This window comes from Acartia tonsa, chromosome 14, assembly GCF_053477335.1.
Source record: "Acartia tonsa isolate MP-2025a chromosome 14, ASM5347733v1, whole genome shotgun sequence".
NCBI classification, from domain to species: Eukaryota; Metazoa; Arthropoda; class Copepoda; order Calanoida; family Acartiidae; genus Acartia; species Acartia tonsa.
Window position 1 is genome coordinate 28,372,135 of NC_137273.1, and position 20,500 is coordinate 28,392,634.

The 20,500-nt window shown below is 33.4% G+C and overlaps 2 protein-coding genes across 2 annotated transcripts; both read right to left on the reverse strand.

The window, feature by feature from the left end:
• Positions 1–255: 255 nt before the first annotated feature.
• Positions 256–4,007, reverse strand: LOC145306281 (uncharacterized). Its single transcript, XM_080148353.1, has 4 exons — positions 3,950–4,007; positions 3,182–3,242; positions 2,607–2,710; positions 256–2,240 (listed from the first exon to the last, which is right to left on the reverse strand). The coding sequence occupies exons 2-4, from the start codon at positions 3,240–3,242 to the stop codon at positions 351–353; spliced, it is 2,055 nt and encodes a 684-aa protein (XP_080004479.1). The 5' UTR covers positions 3,950–4,007; the 3' UTR covers positions 256–350.
• A 6,199-nt stretch (positions 4,008–10,206) lies between these two features.
• Positions 10,207–14,213, reverse strand: LOC145305801 (uncharacterized). The gene is made up of 2 exons (XM_080147616.1): positions 14,141–14,213; positions 10,207–12,027 (listed from the first exon to the last, which is right to left on the reverse strand). The coding sequence occupies exons 1-2, from the start codon at positions 14,205–14,207 to the stop codon at positions 10,418–10,420; spliced, it is 1,677 nt and encodes a 558-aa protein (XP_080003742.1). The 5' UTR covers positions 14,208–14,213; the 3' UTR covers positions 10,207–10,417.
• Positions 14,214–20,500: the final 6,287 nt, after the last annotated feature.

A 20,500-nucleotide genomic window follows, 5' to 3' on the forward strand; every position in this document is an offset into this window, starting at 1 on the left:
GCAAAATCACTTAAATGCACCACAACATATTTAAAACCTTCTCATACTTCATTAAAAAGACTAAAATCGGATCAGGACAGACAGCCAGACAAATAGACATCCTATTACTTTTATGTAGGGATAAAACCATTTCGGTCAATTAGTGAATTGAAAAATCAAGGGACGAAGTGATAAAAGGATAGGGGGTACAAAAGTTTGATGTAACATGTAATTAAATTATGTCAAGATTTTAAGGATAACAATTTTCTTTAAATAAACAGCTTACTAGAGACAGTATATTTAAGATAAAACATTATAATTTAAAGTATATTATTTGTAATTAAATTTTTTTTAAATTATAAGACTCCAGATTAATATGTCACAAACCATAACTTTTCCATCTTTGCTATTATTTCTTTTGTAAGGTTCCATATATCAGTTAACGCTGCAGGATCAGATGAAGGTCTTTGTTTGTAAAATTCACTAAGGACATCAGTTAGAGATTTCTTGATCTTATTAAACTCTTCCTCTTTCTTGAGCTCTATTTCCTCTCTTGCCTGTGTTAAAACTGACCTATCATTTGCCCTGTTTGTAGGATTATCTATAGCATCTGAGTTCACATTTATGGTGCCTCTTCCATTTCCAATTCCTCTTGTGTTAGCCCTTGCATCTCCCCATCCATTGCCAAATGCATTAGCTCTGGCATTTACATCTCCAGGACCTCTGCCAGAAGCATCAAGATTAGCTAGAACATTACCAATTCCATTCCCTTTTGCAGTGCCCATGCTATTAACATCTCCTGGCCCATTCGAGAATGCATTTGTATTTGCTCCAACATTACCAAACCCATTTGCAACAGCAAAAGTCCCAGACTTGACATTTCCTTGGTCAGTTCCAGCAACATTAGCATTAGCAAGTACATTGCCAAAACTATTGCCTTGGGCTTTTGTGTCAGAAAATATATTTCCAAAGCCACTTCCAGCTGCCTTGGTGTTAGCATTGACAGATCCTAGGCCATTTCCAAGTGCTTCTGTATCTGTGTTGATTTTGCCTCTTCCACTTCCCAAGACATCAGAATTAGCCCAAACATTACCAGCTGAATTACCATTTGCCCAGGTATCAGTATCCACATCCACCCAACCTTTTGCATTAACATTAGAATCTGATAAAACGTTACCCCTTCCATTTCCTAAGGCACCAGTGTTGGCCAGCACATTACTCCACTGGCTTCCTTGTATATCAGAATTAGCAAGAACATTACCAGCCCCATTTCCTTTTGACCATGTGTTTGCATCAACTTTACTCCGATCATTTGCAAATATGTCTGCATCAGATCTAACATTTCCAAGGCCATTACCTTGTGCCCAGGTATTAGAATTTACATCAGACCATCCATTGGCATCAATTTCACTGCTGGACATGACATCTCCCCTGCCATTACCCAGGGCCCCTGTATTTGAATCAACATCACTTCTCCCATTACCAAATATGTCTGAAGCTGCCATCACATTACCTGCATCATTACCTTTAGACCAAGTGTCAGCATTTATATTACTCCAACCATTAGCCAGAGCATTTGAATGTGAAAGGACATTTCCATTTCCTGCTCCTTGGCTAAGAGTATTAGCATTCATTTGCCCTCTACCATTATTTAAGGCATTAGTGTTTGCTCCAACTGAGCCCTGTCCAGATCCTAAAGCACCAGTTTGTGCTCGAACATCACCAGCTCCATTTCCTTGAACTCTTGCATTAGCATTAACATCCCCAAGACCAACTCCAAAAGCATCTACATTAGAATCAACATTGCCCCAGCCATTACCCATGGCATTATTTCCAGCATTAACATTTCCCCTTCCACTGCCAAAAGTGTTTGTGTTAGCTTTAACATTTCCCCCTCCATTTCCAAATGCATTAGTGTCTGCATCAACATTGCCAGATCCAAATCCCAGTGCATTAGTTTGGGCATCAACATTACCCCATCCGTTTCCAATGCTGTTGGTGTTTGCATTGACAGTTCCACTTCCTGAGCCAAATGCTTGAGTTTTAGCATTTACATTTCCTCTGCCACTACCTATAGAGTTGGTATTAGCATTGACATCACCTGAACCATTGCCAATAGCATCTGTAGATGCCATGACATTACCCATCTTAGAAGACCCACCAAAACTGTTCATGAATGCATCCCATCTGTCCCCATTGTCAAAAGAATTACTTTTGTCTTGTTTATTCCAAAAATTGTTATTTTTCATTCCTGGCTTCTTCTAAATAAATAAAAAAAAGATTTATTTAACATTCTATTAATCTTATACTAATGCTAATACTTGTATGCTTGCTGAGTCTATGACATAATTCCTAACTTTAACAGGACTTTAATTCCCCTATTCTGCCATAGCTGGGTAAAGAACTATCTTTAACATCATTAGTTTAATAAGAGTTGAACCTTCAACCTGGCAACTAAAAATATTGAGTGTTTGGTCAATTACTCTGTAATTTGAAGTGAAATGAAACGCTTACTGATACTCAACCTAATAGTATTTGGTAGAATTTGTAATGTCTTTAATATGCCACAATGTGGTACAGATTCATCCCAACAACAAGCCACAATTATTTAACACAAATATGTTTACCTGTTTCCACCAAGGAGAAATTGCACCCAAGCCCCTATTCTGTACACTGGCTGCACCAATTTCCATGTCTTCATCAGAGTAAGCTAAAGCATTAGCTTCTAAACCTGTTCATATTCAAAGGTTAGGGTTAAAATTTCTGTCTGCAAAATATGACCAATTTTGTTGAAATATATTACTTTAAAATTTTTTCTGCTAAGAAGATTTCTATTGATTTATAACATGTAATATGTATTATATGTTACAAACATAGGTATTTTAAGGGGCTGTAGTTTAATAATTCAAAGTAAGTTACAGTGAAGATTTTGTTAAAGTCTCAAGTGGAAATTAAATTAGAAAATTCTTTGCTAATCTTGTATAACTGCCGATTGAATAAAATTGGTCTCATATTTTTATAAACAGGCAGACAAAATTAATTTAGGGAATTGGTCAGGATAATCTTTGAAGCTTATTTGATGCAGTATCAAAGTAAAGACAATTTTTATCATAGCTAAAACAGGGGGACAAATGTATAGCTAAGCCACATCAAGAAATGGAACTGTATGCACATTGTAATTTGAGAAAACTAAAATATTTACCTAAAGCTATTTTACACAAAAAGGTCAAGAGCAACAACACTTTTATATTCAACTTTTTCATCTAGAATAAAAAAATATTTTTCTCATATCTATGTAATTAAGTAACAGGATCTCTCTGATTGTCTGTATGTCTGTGTGTAACTCTTGCTAGCTGCTGAACCTATATGGTTCTCCTTTACAGTGTGGTATCTCATAGGTACTGGGAAGTTGTATAGCTTTTTGGGTGGGGAGGGTACCACCACCCTCCTAAGATAAATCGCCAAAAAAACATAAATAACCCCATTAAACAACAAAAATATTTTTTTTTGTAAACAGCTGATCTTAACATTGATCGAAAAGGAAACATTTTACGTGCCCCTAGAGTCTCTAATGGCGTAGCCGCTAGGAGAATGACATAGAATAGGAGGTAATGGAGGATACCAACAAATCTTTCTTTTTTAACACAGACATGAAGATATATTTCGATTTTAGTAATCATTTTCAATTCATTTTGTCTCTTGTAGAAGTGAATTAGGCAATATTAGCATGGTCATTTCAGAAAACAGACATTTAAAAAAAGATTTTACTTGGAAAAAATCTCCTAAAGGGGAGGGAGGATTGTAAACCATTCCAAATAACCCAAAACTAGCCTTTTACTAATACTTAACTAGGCTGAAAACGGCAAAAAAGTTAATTTGATATATATTTTATGCATACAGACACACAGTTAAACATCCTATTACTTCAGTACAAATATTTTATAGAAAATGTTAGGTAGAAATGTTTAACCTTAAAGGTTGACACTCGCTGTATAAATCAAATGAATTAAAGAACAAACTCTGTAGATAAATAATTTTAATCATCAACTATATAGGGTGCATCAAATTTTTGCCAAGCTAAACATTTTTAAATGTAGAGTCGTTCGTCATTCCATAAGTTTATCTTTAATATTTAGACATTATAATGATCATGTGACAATCTTATGGTTGCTAAAAATTCCTTAGCCAAACTTAACCTAACCTAACCCATCAAATGGCATTTACATGATATTGGTGCAATATCGTTAGGGTGCAATTCTATGTTCATCTATATGTTGTATAAGATAATACCTATTTAACCCTTACAGATCGGGCCCCAATTCCCACTATAATAGATCGGGGGGGGGGGGGGGGGGGGGCTCTTTGACCCCCCCCCTCTGTCTCGGCTCCTGGTGCAGATAAAGTCGTAAAATTTTTTTCTGGTGGTTCATGTGTATTTTTAGAGAAAATTACTTTTTCTAGTCATAGCAGTCAGACCGCTCTTTAGCCGCTTTTTAGCGGCCAGCCGCTAAATTTTAAAACAGCTGTAGAGAGGCCAATTTTGCAGCTAGGATGACCAAATTTTAGGACGAACTTTTATTTTTCATAACAAAAAAATTACTTTTTCTGATAATCGCCGAAAAACGGCAAATAGCGGGAACCGCCATTTTCGGTGGTAAAACGGCGGTTGGCGGCGCAAATAATGTTTTTATCTGTGTATTGTTGCTCAAGGATTTACCAAAAAAAATTATAGGTCTCTAGCTGTAATAGAAGCCACGATATTCATGATATATGTCTGTAGTAAAAGCCAGACAAAAATCGGTCATAAAGTCGGTCAAGGAGCGGTCAAACGGTCATAACACCACTTTTCTCAGAAGGTCATTGATATCTAAGTATTCACCAAAAAAATTTTAGGTTTCTACCTTATACACAAAAGTCATAATGTAGAAATTAAGATTTATTTAGAATTTTTTCTAATTTTTTTTTCTATCCAACCGACTTTGACCGGACACCACGACCGACACAGACCAGATATCCTAACAAAATCAACTCTTGCCGACGTATAATTACTAAACTTAAAAAGTCATGAAGTTACAGCTCTCCATCTTACCTACAAAAAAAATGAGATTGCAAAAACTAGAGGGGGGGGGGGCTCTTTGAGGGTTAAGAGTATCTAGATTTCTGTCAGGTAGTGTTTAGTATAAGAACTGCTGGACTTATTTGGTACTTTTTACATTTAAGCAGGGCAGGTTTAAATCTATTTTGTAGAAGAATACCAAGTAGCCTCTAGGAGCGGTGCGGCAATTTGTCATATAATCGACATAAATAATACCTTTATGATACTACGATTCTATCAGTAGATACTCACCCGACATAGCAGCAGTAGGTCTATAGTAGGTCTGTCTTTAGTACCTAACACAAAGTTCTGCACCCTATAGTATATCTATTAGTAAAATATTAATTAATAGTAAAATTAACATTAGCATTATATTACAAAGTATAATACAATCATATTTATAGATTGACTTTGGATATTAGATACTACTTATAAGGAGCAAAGATACTCTATAAGTATTGCTTTCAAGGGGGGGAGGGGGGACAATGGGCGGTTTATTTCACACAAGTCCCAAAAGTTTTATAATGACGTTTTTTTATTCGTTGGCCTAACATCTTTGGGGACTTTTGTTAGATTTTAATTGGTAAAGGTGTATTAAGATGAGTGTCCTTACGTTAAAACCACTAATTATTGTGTACAGAGATGGGGTAATTTTGTTTATTCTCATTTGGGATGTAAATATACCAATCTATTGTCCATTGTCAATACACCTTTCCCCTCAAAAGAAAATTTCAAGTATTGAGATCAAAACATATTTCTAGCCTATGGAGGGGGCTCTAACACTGTAAGACTAATATAGTACTATCCCTGCTTGGCCTAAATAAACATATTGTAACCTTAAAAAGGCATTAAATATGCCCCTAGAGGTCTAAGAAGCATTTATTGAGGAGGGGGGGGGGGGGGTTGGATTAACCATTTTTTTAAAGAAGTTGTATCAACTTTTTTGCTTTTTATTTAAGATAGCTAGCCGGTCCTTTCAGTAAGTAGTAGATGTAAAATTTTTCATAGAATTCAGATATGCAATCGGTTTTTTTGTAGACCTCTTATTTTTTAAGTAATTTAAGTTTTTTAAAAAAATAATTAAGTCGGTTTTAAGGTACTAAAACGCAACAAAATAAAAGAAGAAAATGGCCAGTATGAACAAAAATAGTAAGATCTTTAATTTGACACCTTACTTTTAAAATTCTGTTAAGTAATTATTGAAAAAATCTATTTTTTTAACCTCGGTTTAATAAAAACTTTAGACCTAAATATTTTCTCAAACAGACATAAAAAACATGGGTTCATATATACCTTTAGAATCAGAAAAATATTACGAATCTATTCTAAGCAAAATTGAAAAAGTTTTATAAAACTATAATAAAAAAAATAAGTTTATTTTTAGAATCATAATTTTCGGCTTTAAAGGGTTAGCTTAAACCAAACCTGAAAAAAACCTAAACAAAAGACAATGCAATGTAGCAGATATTTTTTAAACACAAGAAACAATAATGTATTTTTAACTGCATTGTTTTGAAGTTTATAAACAGACTGATGCATATTTGTTCATAATTTTTCATTCTTTACATGTTCTTTAATATCACTATATTTATTGTAGTATCTATTGTATATATTGTATGAACGTTCTCCTTTTTTTCTGGCAATTCTATAGGTTAATTTTATAGATTAAGCTTCCCGATTCGTCAATTTTTGCGATTTGTGATTGGCTAGTTTAGTAGTTACAATTCTTAAAATAACTTTTTTATTTTTTCTATTTTTTATTACAATTTTTTTAAACTTTTTCAATTTTGCTTAGAATGGATTCATATTATTTTTCTCATTCTAATGGTATATATGAACCCATATTTTTTATGTCTGTATGAGAAAATATTTAGGTTTAATGTTTTGATTAAACCGAGGTTAAAAAAATAGATTTTTTCAACAATTACTCAACAGAATTTTAAAAGTAAGGTGTCAAATTAAAGATCTTACTATTTTTGTTTATACTGGCTATTTTCTTCTTTTATTTTGTTGCGTTTTAGTACCTTAAAACCGACTTAATTATTTTTTTAAAAAACTTAAATTACTTAAAAAATAAGAGGTCTACAAAAAAAACCGATTGCATATCTGAATTCTATGAAAAATTTTACATCTACTACTTAGTGAAAGGACCGGCTAGCTATCTTAAATAAAAAGCAAAAAAGTTGATACAACTTCTTTAAGCTAAAAGTCAGGGCGTTAGATTTTTTTTCTTTTTAATAGGAACTGAAATAGTTTATGAACCTTTTCTGGACCCTAAAGCTAACAATTACAGCAAAGCTGTGATATTAAAGTTCTGATTTCCATAGAAGTTAGCGTTATTGTTATTTTCTTATATACACAAAGGTTTCGTGATTTTATGTTTTTGTATAATTAAGATTTAAAATTAGGCAGAACACAAAATTTATTTATATTTAAAGTATCTTTTCAAGGTTATATGTAATGTGTATCTCCAAATTCTTTACACATAGAACAAAAACTAAAAAAACATTCATTTAATTAAAACAGATTCTTAAAAATCAAATATGTACCTAAATTTAAATATTACTTACGGGTATATTTTTCACATTAGCTTTTCTCCTATTTCTAGCCCCTGCGGTGGGCTCTAACCCTGCGGGGCCAATTACCTAACCCTGTGCGGCAATCACCTAACCCAATATAACCTAACCTAACCTAAAATAAACTATAAAAAGCGATTTTAAAAATACAACGAATCACCCCATATGGGGCGATGTTTCAAAAGGGACTATTCCCTTACTTACTTATTTGAATGTTGTCATTCTAATATTAGTGTTCTTTTTCAATTTCCGTCTTAAAAGTACTAATATTATATAAAACATACCTTTAACAAGGATGACAACATCCATAAAAGCGAAGCTCTGAAACGGTGGGACAAACGGACATTAACACTTGTATTATGTCAGAACTGAATAATCAGAATGCGAATGTATAAGAGTCAAAGCAAAATTGTAAGTAAATTTGTTGAAAAACTGCTTGATACAGGATAATGATTATGGACATACTTACATTTTTAGGACTTGATTATAGAGTTGCTTCGCTTATAATACTGTACTTTGTTGTCCCAGGAATCAGTATACCAAAAATCAGACCAATCGGATAATTAGGTCACATACAAATTTGTTGTTAAAAATGTAAAAAAATTAACATGTTTAAAATGGACGTACGGACATTCTGGTAATGATTATAGAGTTGCTACGCTTTCTAACTCGTACCTAACTATTACAGGAATCACCATGCAAAATTTGAAATCGATAGGACAATTCTAACATGCCTAAATTAACGAAAAAGGCTATTTAAAAAAGTAAAAAACACAACATTTTTAAAATTGACGTACGGACATTTTGGTAAAGATTTTAGAGTTGCTACGCATTCTAAATCGTACCTAACTCCTAAAGGAATCACCATGCAAAATTTGAAATCGATAGGACAATTCTAACATGTCTAAATTAACGAAAAAAGCTATCCGTGACGGACGGACGGACGGACCGACCCTAATTATAGAAAAGCTTCGCTTTTAAAAAAGAAAATAATCAGTGTGCCTGTTTGCAAGATTTTGATACACATATTAAATATACTGTAAGTAAAGTTATTTACAATGATTAGAAATAAGGATAGTGTATATAGATATTTAAGCAGTAATTCAATAAATGGTTACTGAATTCATAGTTTTCGATAAATTATTACTATCGAGCAGAGAAACCCCTCCTCTAATTTCGAAATAAATTAAAAATTAGGGTGATGGGGGGGGGGGGGGTGAGAATTTTTCTATGCCCATCCACTGCAGTGGGCCTACACTATTAATTGCCATAAGCCGACTGGGCTACCCAGTACCCAATATAATTATGTTTATAAGATAGCGGGTTAGGGTTTGGTTTAATAACGCACTTCAAGTGAATATGTCTTTTTTTTGATACAATAATTTTATTTTCATGGAAGATTTAAATACTCTTCTATTGCCGCGCTATTAACGACCATAATTGTTTATTTTTCTTATTGTGTGTGTATAGTTATTTCTCGTATCGTATTATAAACGGCTTTCCGCGGATATAGAATGTACAATTATAAGATTAAAACTATTTTTTTAGCCCCGTGGTGCCGAAGGCACCGGCTAAAAAAACTAGTTTTAATCTCATGATTGTACATTTCTATATTCGTAGAAAACTGGATATAATACGATGCTAGACATAGTTTTTTCGTATGGATGAGAACCGGTTCCTATCCACCGGATTCGAATGAATACGAGAAAACAAATTATTGATTAATCTAAGAACCGGAAAAATTATTAATACTATACATAGTGTCTTAATTATTTTCTATTCTTCACCAATAAATGTACAAGTATAGATGTATAACCCGGACAACTGCCTAGACCCAGTGGTGGGGACTGTCTGTTAAGTCCGAACACAGTAATAGTGTCTGACTGATTATGACGTAACAAAAAAAAATAGCCAATGAAAGGCCGTTATTGACCAATGGTAAAATTTATAGTGGCCTCTCATTGGCTATTTTTTTTTGTTACGTCATAATCAGTCAGACACTATTACAGTGTTCGTTAAGTCCGTTAGCAAATTGCTTTCTGCTTTTTTGTAGCGACTTGGCTGGGTTAATATTTCCGATGCTATTGGCTGATATTCAAAGACCAAATTGAAAGTCGGCCAAGGGTCTCGAGTTACATGTATCTCATTCCTCCTCTATTCTTTTACTTCACCTATTTATTCACCTACCTGGAGAGGTAATACCCCCCCCCCCCTCCACATAGAAAGGTGTAAGTGATGGTATGATGTACAAACTGATGTAGAATATAAAAGGATATTATGACAAGGGATAATTGTCGTTAATTTAGATTGCTAACATGGACATCACTTATAGGTCAGTTCATTCATCCAGTAGGAGAAGGTATTGGGTAGGAAGTTGATGGGGGATTGTAATTATAAGATTCACGTTATTATAGTAGATAATCTGGTGTAAGATCCAAGTAATAATAAATTCATTAAAATAATCAATATAATAAAATAAAAATGTATCTAAATTGAAAAAGTATATTTAACAAATTAAATTAACAAAGCAATTGAAAACAAAAATAAAATATCGTAAAAATTAGTATATTTATTGATATTAAAACGTCTATCTTTAAAGAGCAAGGGAATAATGGACAGTAAATTAAAATTTGGTTTAATAAAATTCTTGGATGAAAGATTATTTCATAATTATTGGTTTAATTTTGTTATTTATAATTTGGTGGGGGAGGGAGATTATTCACTGCCCATTATTGTATTCCTGTCTATTTTAGAAAATAGGGTATGACTAGTTATCATAAAACCAATCTGTTGGGGCAAGAGTGAGAGCAGAACCATCAACACCATTCTCCATCATCTTATCATAGGTAGTAGTAAAGATATCAATCCAGGCCTGAGAGTTCTCCGCAAAGAATTTAACCTCTCCGGAAAAGGTTCTCTCATTGCCATCCTTGTCTATTCCGAGCCCACTTGGGTTGTTGTTGATGGGGCAGTCATTATCCCTGTAGTTTGCTCGCCATCCTTCTGTTGGCCAGTTTTCAAAATTGGGACAACCAGTGGGTCTGCCTTGGCTGTCAGTCTGAAAATCATATACAAAACCTGTGTCAACATTTAACATGTTGATGTTCCAACGGATCCAGTTGTTTCTTCTCTTGTTTTCAAAGTTTTCCCATGGACAATCTTTAGGGTTGGCCTGGCAAAACTCCAGCCAGTGGCAACAGGAGGTCTTAGGATAAAATCCATTGTTGGCATTCTTGACATCAGCACATTTATTGGCCCAACAACCAGTACTGACAACCTGCCAATCCCAAGGGCCTCTATTTGCTGTCTGCTTCTCAGCAACTACTTTGAATCTTGTTGGTACTGGGTTACCCTCCTCATCACCAGTAAATGCTGAGATCTGGTCATTGCATTGGGGTTGACCATTTAGCAAAACTGATGGATCAGCATACCTATAACCAGTTTCATTCAGCCCATTGATGTAGTAGAAGTTGTTGAAATCTTCTTTGCCTTGAGGTGTCCAGGGAATGCTAGCCCACATGGATGTTGTTACATGAGTTCTTCCTAGAGTATGAGCTCCCAGCAAAGCAATTGCTTCCTGAACATTTAAACCAAAGTCTGAGGCAAAGAATTGAGCTGTCTTTTGGCCATTGCCATGTGGATCAGGGTGATTTTCATGCTCAGCAGTACAAAAGGCTGGGTAACCATCACCACAGGAAGGAACACAATCAGCCCTGCCAGTCTTAAAAGCAGGCGTCTTTGGTTCAAGCATACAATTTGGAGATGTCTCATCCACTTGAAGCAAACAAGGAGCCTCCTGACATTTTCTGTTGTTATTCTGAATAGTTTTATGAACAGCTACCAGACCAGCAAATGCCCACAAATCTGCTCTTGACTTTCCACGTGAAAATAGAGAATCAACATCAGCTGCCTTTGTATCAAAATCATAACCTCTGTAAATATGTTCCAGTGCTAGTCCTGTCCAGAGTAGATTATTATTGTCAGTTTCATTTTGAACTAGAGGTCTTAGGCCAAATTCATGTTTATTGCAGAATCTTGCAGTTTTTTCATCTTTAGGATTGGGGCAATGTATATGCATGTACCAAACATCACCAACTCCCTTGAAATTAAAGCATCCATTGCAACCTACCCCTGTTTCTGTCTCTTTCAGGCAGTCATGAAATGTAAGCCTTACAAATTTTGCTGCTGTTGGAAGAATACCATCAATATCATTCCTCTTATTCAATTTCTCTAAGATTTTGTCAACAGTTCCCTTATCTGGACCACTGCCTAGTTCAATCATAGTTGAAAGTGTAGCTTCAGGATTATCAATCACCCAGTTAATTCTAGATTTGATTGTGATCATCTCTTCTGCAGACCACTCAGCCCCAGGAGTACCTAAATATTATTTATCATATTCAATCATTAATCATAATTATTAATCCTTTTTGAATTCGATGACCAAAAGGCTTTTCCTCATTAACTGCCTTAAACATTATTATGGAAATATTTTTGGAATTAAGCTGCACATGTTTATGGACCAAGGAATACCCCCAAATCATACTGTTGATATAGTTTGACAAAACAAACAGCAGTAGACATAGTTTTATTTATCTGTTATGATGCAATATAATCAAGACTTAGTACATCCTATTCAAACTTAAGAAATATCACATGTATAAACAGTTTTGTTTTTAAATTTTCAAAATCTTTGGATTAAAACAGTATTGTATTAAAAGAAGTTTAAATAAAAATATATTAGAACTTAAGGATAAATGAGTAAATGTGAAGTATAATAATTATCTTCTAGACTTGACTTAAGTCACTAAGATCTGAAGTTTAAAGAATTAGAAAAAGGATATAGTAATTAAATTAAATAGTTTGATTCCTTATGCAATCCTTTAGCTTTCATTAATTATTCTAATACTTTAAAACTTAACTGCCTGAGAAATAAAAAATTCTATTTACATTCTGCTTAATTTTGATCCCATTACGTCAATGTACAAAATGAAAAAAAGTCTGTAACAAACAAAAGTGAAACTAGTAAATCAAAATTAGATTTAAAGATTACTCATTATGAAAAAGTCACATACATGCAATACAGAATGACATTCAAAGTAAGAAATGCTAATTTTTACAGAAATTTAAATGAGTATTAACTAGGACAATCATATTAACATTGCACATGTGTGATCTAAAAAAAGAGAAAAAAAGTGTGTCAGAGAGTGTGAGATACTGATAGATATAGAACAAGTAAGTGCTACAAAGTGGAAAGAGCAGGGAGGGAGGGGACAATGTGCTAGTCCCCAAAGTCTTATAATAATAATGTTTTCTTATTCAGTGGCCTAACAACCTTGATGACTTGTATTGAATTTTGATGGTTGGTTCATTTAGTTGAGTGTCGAATCGTTTCAACCAATAATAATAATCTACAGACGGGGTAATTTTGTGTAACATCATTGAGGATGTACATCAATTTATCGGCAATTGTCTTATCCCTTTAGATCCCTGGGAAAGAGAGTCTTTGTAAGGGCAAACAATATGGAGAAAAGTATTTAGAGAGAGAGAGATTTCAGTGAACAACAGACAATTTCAGGGAAACCACCACGACAGATTAATGGACGCTCACTAGAGAAATATTGTAAAGTAGCTGCACTATAAAAATAGCTATTTTGTCAGATATCCGCGGATTAAAACTACTTCTGTTAGCCCCGAGATGCACTGCACAGGCTAAGAAAACAAGTTTTGAACTTTTTTAAAAAAATCACCAGTTATAGAGCAGCTGTGCTACTATAGACACCCCACAAAACTCAAACCTTCCTCCTTCCCCTCTCAATTCACATTATTTTGACCGCTTCCCCCTTCATTATTAGTACAACCATCTTATAGTAAAGTCATACATATTTTTTCTTAGTGAATTGTTAGTACCTATATAATGCTTTTTATCATAATTATTTGTTATCAAAGTTAGGTTTAAATGTTTTACCCTTAAAGAATGTTTTATCATATACTTATTTTGTTTTGTTTTGTCCAGATGCGATTGATAATGAGTATTTTTTACTTGAAATATATTTCGGAATGATGAAGTAGACTTTTTTCCTTTTAAATTGGGTTGAGAAAGATTTATAACTGAATAGTTTTTTATGAATGTACATTTTCATGTTTGGAGAAAACTGGATATAATATAATGCTATACATAATTTTTCAGTATGGCTGAGAACCGGTTTTAATCCAGCGGACATTAATCGGTTTGAAGCCATACTGGAATAGTTATTTATCGCAGCGTATAGTAAACAGCTTTCCGAGGAAATAAAATATACTCGTATAAGATTAAAACCAATTGTCAGCCCCGTTGAGTTCACGGGCTAACAAAAATAGTTTTGATGTTATTATTGAAAATTTATATTTGTAGAAAACTGTATATAATATGATACAAAACATAATTTTTCAGTGTGCCTTAGAACCAATTCTAATCTATCGGTTTCGATGCCATACTAAAAAAAGGTTTTACCTGGAACATAGTCCGCCTGACACAATGTGGCCACCAAAGCCAATACAAGAACTTGAAACCTCCACATCCTCTGAACAATTGAATTAATCCGCTCTGTGTTCCGTCTTTTATTATGGGAAAAAGGCTAACAAGTGTTTTCATCTTATTTTATTGATAATTAGCGGCTGCGCTCCTACCATTCAGAAGCTCTGTTTTCGAAAGTATCGGGAAATTAGGAAAAAATCATAAACCAAACTTAGATATAAAAATTTAGTTGTCTAAAACTATTCAGGGACCAATAAGGAGCTTCCATAAAATGGAGAACTAAATATTTACAGTAGTTATTGAAATCTTAAGCTACAGAAAAAAACCTTACTGCTCTATATAATTGGACTAGCGGCTTCGTCCCTAGCTTCTAGTGGCTTTGCCCCAAGAGGATTGATCAAACTAATTTTTCGTATTTTAGATTTAAACAGAAATAGTAAAAAAAGATTTGGCGGGTGGTGGGGGGTTGTTGACCACCTTTTTAAATTTTAGTTTTACAAGAACAGGACCAGTAGGTGTATCTCCTGAAGAATAGATCCCTATCGGTTCAGTGGTTTCGAGATCTTAAGCTTTAGACAGACAGACAAACATCGTTCTACTTCACTGTGGGCTAGAATTGAATCAAGACAAAAGTAAGTGCCGAGCCCTGGGACCTATGTATGGTGAAAATAGACATAAAACCATGATGATTCCAGGTAAAACCAAAATATTTCAGCGGGGGCTTTTTGAGAAAATTAGATTTGAAAATTTCAAGTTCAATTTTCACCCGCTAGGAGTTGCCGCATAATCATGACAAGAAAAGCAAATATTATTTATTTTAAATTTTGAACAACTTTGCTTTTATGAAGTCCTTCTTAAAACCTCTCTATGTATGATTTATTTTAGGCTGAATTTTCGTGACCTTTGCAAAGCAAGTGATAAAAATGGCCATTTATTAACTCCCTTCAGGAGTGGTTTTATGAAGAAAGTTGTTCAAAATTTAAAATAAATAATATTTGCTTTTCTTGTCATGATTATGCGGCAACTCCGGGTGAAAATTGAACTTGAAATTTTCAAATCTAATTTTCTCAAAAAGCCCCCGCTGAAATATTTTGGTTTTACCTGGAATCATCATAGTTTTATGTCTATTTTCACCATACATAGGTCCCAGGGCTCGGCACTCAGACTTAATAAAAATATAAATATCTCATATAATAGTCTTCAAAATTTATTCCACGTAAATTAAAAGATATCTACTTTTTTTAAAGCTACTTTACATGTTACAGGTGTCTTTATGTCTGTCTGTCTATCTATCATGCTTAGCAAAGTTATATACAATTAATGTATATTCGTCTGTATGACACTCCTTAGATTCCAAAGTTTTGTCTCTTTCCGTATTGTATCAGAAAGCTATTGTTCCTTGTGTCATTCGCCATGCTCTTTGTGAAAATTTCTTATGCCTTTTAAACCTTACTCTGCTGAATCAGAAAAGACGACATTTTCTTTAATTTTACCTCCGATAGTGCGGCATTCGTGTGCGACAGTTTGTTGTTGTTCTCTGTGAGCGCGTTTCTCCTTTGTTTATTGGAGAATGCAAAAAACGGATGTTTTGTGCCATGGAAAGTGTGTTTGATTTTTAGAACTCTGCTGTAAGTCTGTCCTGCTTGCATAAGACTTAACCCAGGTAATGATTATTACATGAGTGCTGCGTATAAGACCTAACTGCATTTGAATTCTTTTGATGAGTAAAGAGAAAATAATTTCTTTGTTTGTTTGAAAAGACCAATGGAGCCTATATAACCTGACAATTTCAATGTATTACGCTTAAGAATGATGTTTTGTATCCGTTTAAATCAATTATGATCATTTTATGTTTGTCTGATCTGATTATTGCACTTATATGTATTATTTAACTGATGTATTTATATTTTGTAGATCATTGGTTTTCATCTTGAAATACAAAGATTCATAAACCTTCTGGTTTTCCATCCTCATCAGACAGCAAGTAGTGGGTTAATCGTCTATCAGCGGTTTGACTGAATGTAAAAGATCTTAAGTTAAATCGCAGCGATACACTTATATTTGTATTTCCCTATCCCAATGACCTTGTGCCGACCCTCAATAGGGTCTTTGAAAATCAACTAATGTTGTCAGGAATATTAACTCAGCCAAGTAACAGAAAACAATTTTGTAGCAGACAAAAAAGGTCATTGGAAAAGGGGGTAGGTAGTTATCTATCTATACTAAAGATCTGTTGTTTCCTTGTTTGTGATTGTCTTAAAAATGATTAATTGGGCTTGTAAAGGAACCATTTGAGTATCTTTGGTTGAAGGTATGATTTGTGACCATTTTTAACCAAGTTGTAGCCAAATGACAATGACATATGTCTATACAGTCTACTTCTTTCAGATAAGTATAAACTGTATAAGCTGCGCTTCTGTTGGATATAATTATCCTATTTATGATGAAACATAAAAGTGTATAAACTCTATTTGTTTTATTGTTATGATTGACACTAACATTATTTTGTATACACCTTAGCTTCCCTGCTTCTTTGACGTCATTATGTAACTTATAAATTAAGTACCATTTCACGTTTTTCGTATTAATTTCTTCAATGTGAATAGTGCAATTACCTAGTGATATTGCAAGAAATCGTACTTGATTGGTCTGCGAAATTGCTCATGATTGTAGTTCAATAGCAATACAATTTTCTTGCTGGGTAATATCTGTACCAGTTCTTAATCACTAGAGATCTTAATTTTTAAGACAGTGGCCTATATATTAATATACATCCCCAGTGATAATAAACAACAAACCCAGAGACCATCCTAAATTTTTATAAGTAAAAAATTGGCATTAGATATTTCTTCAAGGAGTTATTTTTCTCCCCCCTCTCCTCAACCAAATAGTTATAAAGCTACACTGTAAAGGAAAAATATATCGGTTCAGCGGTTAGCAATACACCCAGACAGACTTTTATTTCATATTTCAAGTAGTATTATTACTATAGGCATTCTTTTTTATAAAACATTTGTAAATAATTAAGATATGATGATAAGATGAAAGGATAAACATCTAAAACGTGGCCAAAGTTAAACATTGGAGTATTAATAATAGATATAAGCAGAATAGATTTATATTTAAACTGAACAATTGGATTTTTTAAAACAAGATTAATGAATTTTTTGTTACTTAGATCTTACACCAGAAAAACTATGCTAAAATAACAATCCCACCTATCCACCTCCTTTTCTCCACCCCCTCTCTTCCTACTGGATGAACGAACTAACCAATTAATGATATCCATTTTTGCAACCTTGAATGACGAAAAATTTCCCCCTGTCATAATATCCACGAATATTCTACTTCCATTACTGAACAACCTTTTTATTACATTAGTCCCCAAAGTTTTTCAATACATTTTTTCTTATCTTTAGCTTTACAACTTTGGTGACTTTTAAAGAATTTTGTTTGGTTGGTTCATTACGTTTAGAATCCAACGGTTTCAACCACTAATTTTACTCGACAGAAGAGGCAATTTTGGGTATCATCATTGGGGATATACATACATTAATTTATCAGCCATTGTCTTATCCCTTTAGATCCCTGACCTACAAGTGATAAAAAGATTGCTTCTCTCTTCTTTAACTTTATTATAAACTTATGAGATATTAAAAGTACAAAGTAGAGTCTAAGTTGTATGTAGCAAAAGATCTCAATAACTACATGACAAATTAATTTATCTTTTTTAATTGAGCTAAAGAGTTGTTTTATTTAACTGAAATTTATTGCAATAATAGTTATTATTGAGACATATTTTTGTGGACATTAAAATAAAAAATCAAAACAAGTTCTCTACGCCACGAGGGAACAAAGCACAAGGCCAACAAATTTGTTATGAAATTTATGATTTATTTTCTAATTTTCGTGGAAAATTGGCTGTAATTCGATGCTATACCTGATTTTTTAGTGAGGCTTAAAATCGGTTTTAATCCAAGAGATGTTAATCGTTTTTGAAGCTTTACTGGAAATAATTTTATATGCACACCCAGTACATACATACACTTATTTATACAGAATTGAACATAAATTTGTACAGTATAATGTAAAATTATTTTATGTTAATATTTACTAAACAACAAGGATGAAAACAACATCCATAAAAGCGAAGCTCTGAAACGGTAGGATGGACAAATATTAACTATTGTAGAGTGCCAGAATTAAATATGCAAAATATAATTTTTAGATTTTTGACAAAATTATACGTAAATTTGTTGCAAAATTTCTTAAATACAGAATACTGTTTAAGGACATACTTGCATTTTTAGGACTTGATTATAGAGATGCTTTGCTTATATTATTGTACATTGTTGTAATAGGAATCAGTACTCCAAAAATCAGATCAATCGGATTATTATATGACATAAAAATTAATTGTTGAAAAGGACGGACATTCTGGTAACGATTAAAAATTTGCTACGTTTTCTCAATCGTACTTAAATACTACAGGAAGAATCATAAAAAGTTTGAAATCGATAGGACAATTCTAACATGCTTAAATTAACGAAAAAATCTAACCGTTATGGACGAACGGTAGCACGGATCGACCATAATAATAGAAAGGCTTTGCTTTTAAAAAATAGTGGCAATAACGGGTTTTTCCACATGGGGGAGGGGGGGGGATTTTAACATAATCTTAAATCAAATTCATGGGGAGTGTAGAGAGGTGGGGGTGTAGGGGCGTGTGAGTCCTGGGGTAAAACAAAATTTTAATAACCAAGGTACCAATGCAAAGTTTGAAACCAATAGGAGAACTCTAATGAGCATATATTTGAACCTAGTAATAGTGTCTAACTTTTTATCTTTGTGACGTAACAAAAATCCATCTCTTTTTTAGGGGTTTCCTTTCCCACCTCCCCTCTCATATATCGATTTTTGTTACGTCACAAAGATAAAAAGTTAGACACTATTACTAGGTTCCAGTTAGCAAGATCCTACGCTACAGACAAAAAACCTTACTACTTTATATGATACTAGCGGCTTCGCCCCTAGCCTCTAGGGGCTGTGCCCTAGGAGGTGATCAAAAAAAATTTAGCGAAATTCGTAAAAGGACCAAGGAAATCCTTTAATGGGGGGGGGGGGGTTTCGTTTTTTGGGGGATTGTGGGTGTCCCACCCCCCAAGAAAATAGCCTAAATCCACCACAGGACAAGTAGGCATATACCCTTAAGAGTAGAATCCGATCGGTTCATTGGTTACCGAAATCTTAAGGGACGGACAGACGGACAGACATCAAGCTCAGGGAGTAAGGGAGGGGACAATGGATCGAATATTCAATTTTTAGGAGTCTCAGACTTTGGGGACTGGCTTAAAGGGAACATGCAAGAATTTAGCAGTTTCTAACCAATCTTGGGGACCAATTATGAATGACGTCACGCAAAATCATGCATAATCTCGCGGCAAACTAGCGCGTCAACAAAAAGATAAACAATAACAAGCAGACAGAATATTTTGATTTTGAAAATTATTTTGTAAATTGAATCATTACATTTTTTATATCTAATTCTTGTTTAATGTTAATTCATTCCGATTAGTACGTTGTAGAAAGAAATTATATTAAGATTATTAGTTATTATGAGCAAAGCCTTCCTATAATTAGGTCCCGCTTTTTTTTGTCTTTAGCTTAATATTTCTGTAATTAATGATCCGATCAATTTCAAAATTTTAGGGAAAATTCACGAAGTCCTGAGTTGTTCAAGGTTTGTTTATCATTAAAATCTCAAGATGGTGTTATTTTATTTTTATGTCCTGGATGCTAGGAGCGCAGCTACCAGTTATCCTAAGATATGTTACTTATACCTTAAGATCTTTAAAATTAAGATGTACTTATGTTCTCAACTATTTTATTTATGTAGTATGAAATTTTGACGCAAGGTATCTCATTTTTATTTCGTTAAATGAAATAACTTGAGTTAAAAATTCTGTAGGAAGGTAATTGTTTTAGTAAGTTTTGTAATATAATTATTTAAAGGCTTTTTCATGTCTAAGCTTTTTAATAAATACAATAAAAATATTTGGGTAAAAGATGTTGTAAAAGTAAAATGGTATGTTTCCTTAATTTTCCGAAGTTTAAATAATAACAATTATGGAAATGAATTGTAAACAAGGGTTTAGATCTCTAGAATCAAAGGCTTGTGGTAAAGCATCAGTTTAAGGATGGTGCATTTCGAATTAAAAACAATTCAAAAAGTCAAAAATTTTCACTAAAGGTTGCTATATTGCGAATACTTGTTTTATCTGGAAATATCTGGGTTTTCAACCTTAAAGGGTCACAACTATAAAATTGAATTATCTG

Excerpts from the sequence above, each read along its gene's own strand:
- LOC145305801 (XM_080147616.1), bottom strand. The coding sequence starts at position 14,207 with ATGTGGAGGTTTCAAGTTCTTGTATTGGCTTTGGTGGCCACATTGTGT. Across the intron at positions 12,028-14,140 it reads TCAGGCGGACTATGTTCCAG|GTACTCCTGGGGCTGAGTGG; the intron begins GTAAAACCTTTT and ends AATAATATTTAG.
- LOC145306281 (XM_080148353.1), bottom strand. The coding sequence starts at position 3,242 with ATGAAAAAGTTGAATATAAAAGTGTTGTTGCTCTTGACCTTTTTGTGT. Across the intron at positions 2,711-3,181 it reads TTTGTGTAAAATAGCTTTAG|GTTTAGAAGCTAATGCTTTA; the intron begins GTAAATATTTTA and ends GAATATGAACAG. Across the intron at positions 2,241-2,606 it reads TTTCTCCTTGGTGGAAACAG|AAGAAGCCAGGAATGAAAAA; the intron begins GTAAACATATTT and ends TTATTTATTTAG.